The sequence below is a fragment of the Cupressus sempervirens genome, chromosome 3 (assembly GCF_028749045.1).
Source record: "Cupressus sempervirens isolate cs-2001-9-10 chromosome 3, ASM2874904v1, whole genome shotgun sequence".
NCBI lineage: Eukaryota > Viridiplantae > Streptophyta > Pinopsida > Cupressales > Cupressaceae > Cupressus > Cupressus sempervirens.
Genome location: NC_143120.1, coordinates 492049039 through 492053723, shown reverse-complemented (window position 1 = coordinate 492053723; position 4685 = coordinate 492049039). Strand labels below are relative to the sequence as shown.

Genomic DNA, 4685 nt, shown 5'->3' with positions numbered 1-4685 from the left:
CACCATTTGATTTTCATTATCTATATATCTTGTGATTGAAAACAACAAATTTTTTGAGAAAATTTTGCCATATTTTCATGAATCTAAAAAATAATCATGTTTCTTTTTTTCGTCTTTGGTGTATTTTGTCTCGAGATTAGCCAACACCATAACCATGAAGAACCTATTATATTTTAACTCTATTATCATGAACGTCATATAGATTTAAAAAAATAAGAAATTAAATAATTCTTATTAGAAAAATTAGAGTATCAGATTCGAATGTAGCTTTCCTGATGTTTTCAACATGTGGCGCACTTGGACTAAGTCACGTCAATAGTTATTAGTTGTAGTACGAGCTCACGTATATTAGAATAATCAACAAACTTCATCTAAGAAAAGAAATCCATACCCAAAACAACCAGACATCAAATTGCATAGCCTCATTAGATACAGGGAAACCAAACATGAAAAGCTTAAACCCCACAATTGCAAAATCCTCTTCAAAATTATCTCAGGTCCACCAGATGCAGACTTCAAATAGCAGACGCATCAGATAAGATCAAGTTGACGTCCCCACATGCTGTCTAGATTTAAAAGAACAGCACATTATCAAATAGGAACTAAAAATATCAATAGGACCCGTAGAAGTAGAGGTAATTCATGAGCCTAAAATACAAGCCTTGGATCAATACCACTGAAACGCATCAATAAATTCATCTTACAGGACATGTTCAAGGAGGTCTAAACAATGGGAACGATATCACAAGCTACCTATTCCATATCCTTATTCTGTTGCAATCTCAGCAGATTTCTATATTATAACCATAAATTGGGGGCTAACAAATTTGATAGGCATGCGGATATATCTGTTTACAATGGATAGAACTCTTATCCTGGATGCTGTGCTCAAGATAGCCCGCAGAAAGTGAAAATGCAGCTTTAGCTGAAACCCCATTATGACTGATGGGGTTAAGCATAAATGAATATAAAATGGCTCTCTGATAATCTGACATATCTGACTTATTCAGACTCCGTAGCGGTAGCAATCATTGTAATACTAATACCAATAACAGACATCTTGGGATTTGGTCTTTTTGCACCAAATACAAAGGATGTATACAGAGGCAGGGTACCATGAAATAGGTCTACAGATAAAATTCTGTTGGGCTCAAAACTTGAAATTATGTCTCCTCTTTTGACCAATAACCATCCCATGAACTCCATTGTCTTGAGCAGTTCTTCCATTGTTGCTTATGGAGAATGCTTGGCTTATCGGGGTCACCTAGCTGCATGCAAAGCACCCATTCAATAGTTATTGTTTATTCACATCACAGGAATCATTTTCACAAGCAGAAGCATAAATTACATATTGAGCTAATATGACCGACTTACATTATACTGATACTCAAATTCTCTGTCATGATCTTGGATTCAACGTTGAAGCTCTTATGGTCTTCCATTAAGATTGGCAAAGAACCCAGATGAAGATCCATATTCTTGCCGCTCTCAGTTTACCACTTTTAATAAGAATGAAGTATTGGCTGAGCTAGCAAGCTGGTTATGTGAGCAGCAGGTCCCAGGATCGAATCCCAACATTTGATTGTTAAGCGGAGAGTGCTCTATCAAATATAATAACCTGGATCTAGTTGAGCGATCATGAGAGAGATGGGATTTCCTCCTGCTCAGACAGCATTTCTTGTGCTTGTAGTAATTTCAAGGAGAGGTTCAGACTGAGCTTCTTTTTCAGCTTCCGTTTGCTAATCACCTCCAGCTCTGTTGCAAAAATGGCCGACACGGGGCGGTGATCTGAAAATCTACTCTCGCCCCTCTCATACGACAATTGCTTCATCCCTTTCCCATACCAAAGTATCCGATCACACCTGCAGAAGTTAAATTAAACAAATATGTCAAAGGCGGGAATTCAATGAGCAGAAGGTCTGAAACATCACACCATGTAAAAATTAAGATTGGAAAAAATAAGTTAATTATGACTATTCAACATTTAGTGTAATGTTTAAGCTGAACCAACTATACATAAATTAGTTTTTCATACCATGCTGGAACACGGCGTTTTCCCCCTGGTTTGTCTTGGGCACAACAGTAATGATCTGAATGTGCAGCATATTTGTATGTTGGGGCAAAATCTATATGCCCTTCCTCCCACCCTTCAAACACTCGCCCTGCATTTTTCTCCATTTGGAGCTGCTAACACCGCAAGACACAATTCAATTTAACCAAGCAAGCCGGGAGAACTGAAGATTACTTTAAGACTTGTTAGAAAGAGGATTCACCTGATCACTCAGTCGTAATTTCTCCCAATCTTTTCGATGGATAAGAGATTTTGCTTTCGATTCTGCCATGGTGAGCCGGTAATTCAAGTCGCCAAACCAGATAATACGACTGCAGAGGACCAAATTGCTTAAAATCTTTGGATAAAAAAATCTAGGATTGTAAAAATGCAGGTGCTCATTTAAACTTACTCATGCCCTTGAATGGTTTGCGGCAACTCCAAGCCGGATTTGGCATCTCGAGGAAACCGAGTTCTCTTTAAAATCTCTGCGACATCGGAGTTTCGCCGGACCTCGTCACCCTGTTTCTGACCAGAAGCCAAATGTGTACATACAAAGCAGAAGCTCGTCCGATGAAATGACAAGCTAACGGAAACAGATCCCTGAATTAAAAAGGTAATTCCAAGTTTTTAGGAATCAAACCAGTACAAATCACACTTTTCAAAAAGGATGGAATTCCCAATATAAAAGAGTAAAGAATTCAACAACAACCAACCTTGTTGCCGAGGCAGCCCATGATGCCGCATCCCACACAGGAAACTTTCAAATCCCGGATATGATGCCTCACCTCAGATTTCACCCAAACTGTGATGAATATTCCCACCATTTGTTTGCTTGCAACTCTTATCCACCGCTTTCTCTCGCTCCAAGGCCCATCCAGATTCAACTTGTCTACGCTCTGGGCATCTTTCATACTCCATTGTCGATCCAGAGATTGCTCCTCATCGGATAAAGGAACGCTTGCGCTTTTCGAGATAAAAGCATTTTCAGGCGGGGCCCTTTTGTTCAACACGCCCCGGATTAGGGCATCCCACTCATCGGCTGCCCGGCTGTTTTCTGATCCCAAAACCTGCCCGGCCTTCAGGGGAACGATTTCCTGTAGCCTGATAACATTACGCCAACACCAACATCAGCATTTACATTATACCCAATTTGAACTGGCAACATTTTAATTAATCGAGTGCATGTCGAATAACGTACCCAATAACAAATATATCACACGAATCCCTGGCATTAAGCCACTCCTCCAAATCCAAACTATCTCGCGGCGTTCTTCCCCCAACATTCCATGTCCCCACAAACATCCTGGTTCACATAAATACCCCAATTTCTCAGCAAGCATAATCAAATTGCACAAACAGGAATCCAAATTAAATGAGTTTCGATTCCAAACCTGTAATTGAACTTATCCACACATTCCATCCAGAGAGTCTCCGACTGCCCCCGCAACAGCGCCGGAGATCGCTTAACCGGTTTATCTGCAAAATCAAAAACTCCCAATCAATATGAACACCATAATTATAAAAAAACAGACCCCCATTTACAGCTAGTGTGGTATTTACCGAGATCATGAACTCCATTGGAGAACAGGGCATGAGCAGATTCGTCATCTGCATCACTCCTGAACTTATCTCCGCCCGATTTGAGGCGAAGCCATTTGTTTGCCATCATTCGGGGCCACATTCCCCAAAATCAATTAAGCTCTCCACAAATGCCCTTTAATGGAAAAGCCCTTTTGAATCCTTTCTTCCCGAGAGTAAAGAGGGGCAGCGCAATGTTTGTTCCTCTGAATCATAATTACACTTGAATGCTAAATAGGTTTGGGGAGGTCAAAGGAATATGAATGGAGACGATCTGGTAGAGTCCAGCATGGTAATGGCGGAAGCAAGTGGATGATCCGCCCACAGGCTTTAGTGAAAGTGATGAGACGAGCACAGCTGTTGAGCATATGGAATGGGAGGAGCCCTGCCATCTGAATCCGTGTGGGCTCATAAACAGCTGGAATTTTCTTCAAATTGGGCGGAGAAAGAGAGGGAATAAGCACTGAATGTAAACAATTATTGGGTGGTAAGAGTTTGATTTGTCCGCGTCTTCTGTGGAGGGCGGGTGTGAGTAGAGTATGGATGAGCATACGGCCAAACATGTCGGTCGTACAAGGGGAAGGTGAGGGGGAAGACTCAAGGATATTGGCTATATTCGGCGGACACACAGGTTGGTGCCATCCATATGAAAATGAAATATCTCTCAGGCATTATCGGCCCCTAATTCTTAGTCAATGCCTACGCTTCCTTTCAAATCTCACGTTTTAAAAAAACTAAAGTTCCTCCGAATGGCGACTTTCCACCACAGCCTTTGATAGTACAAATAAGTTGTATACGAAATTGGCCTTCATCTTATCCACTACACCTTCCTCTTTTCCTAATCTATAGGGAAGCCTTAATCTTCTTACTTTTCAATTAATCACTAAATGTTGAAGAATATAAAGTAGTCTCTCAATTAAATTGTGTAAGATTGTGGGACAAACATTGATGTTAAAATTTTATATACAATATAATTAAGAAATAGCAATATCATGTTATTATGGATTGGAGAATTTCGTTAATATTGAATGCTTTATGATGTTTGGATAGATAT

The 4685-nt window shown here is 40.2% G+C and overlaps 1 protein-coding gene across 2 annotated transcripts; it reads right to left on the bottom strand.

Moving 5' to 3' along the window:
* Positions 1–468: 468 nt before the first annotated feature.
* On the bottom strand, positions 469–3837 carry LOC149567327 (type IV inositol polyphosphate 5-phosphatase 9-like). Of its 2 annotated transcripts, none has more exons than XM_089820499.1 (9): positions 3614–3837; positions 3445–3529; positions 3252–3356; positions 2767–3154; positions 2463–2653; positions 2274–2382; positions 2036–2187; positions 1375–1862; positions 469–1268 (listed from the first exon to the last, which is right to left on the bottom strand). In XM_089820499.1, exons 1-8 carry the CDS (start codon positions 3732–3734, stop codon positions 1637–1639), a joined length of 1377 nt encoding a protein of 458 aa, XP_089676625.1. In that variant the 5' UTR covers positions 3735–3837; the 3' UTR covers positions 469–1268; positions 1375–1636. The 2 variants fall into 2 exon arrangements, with proteins under 2 accessions (XP_089676625.1, XP_089676627.1); XM_089820501.1 differs by having other exon boundaries at positions 2036–2184.
* Positions 3838–4685: the final 848 nt, after the last annotated feature.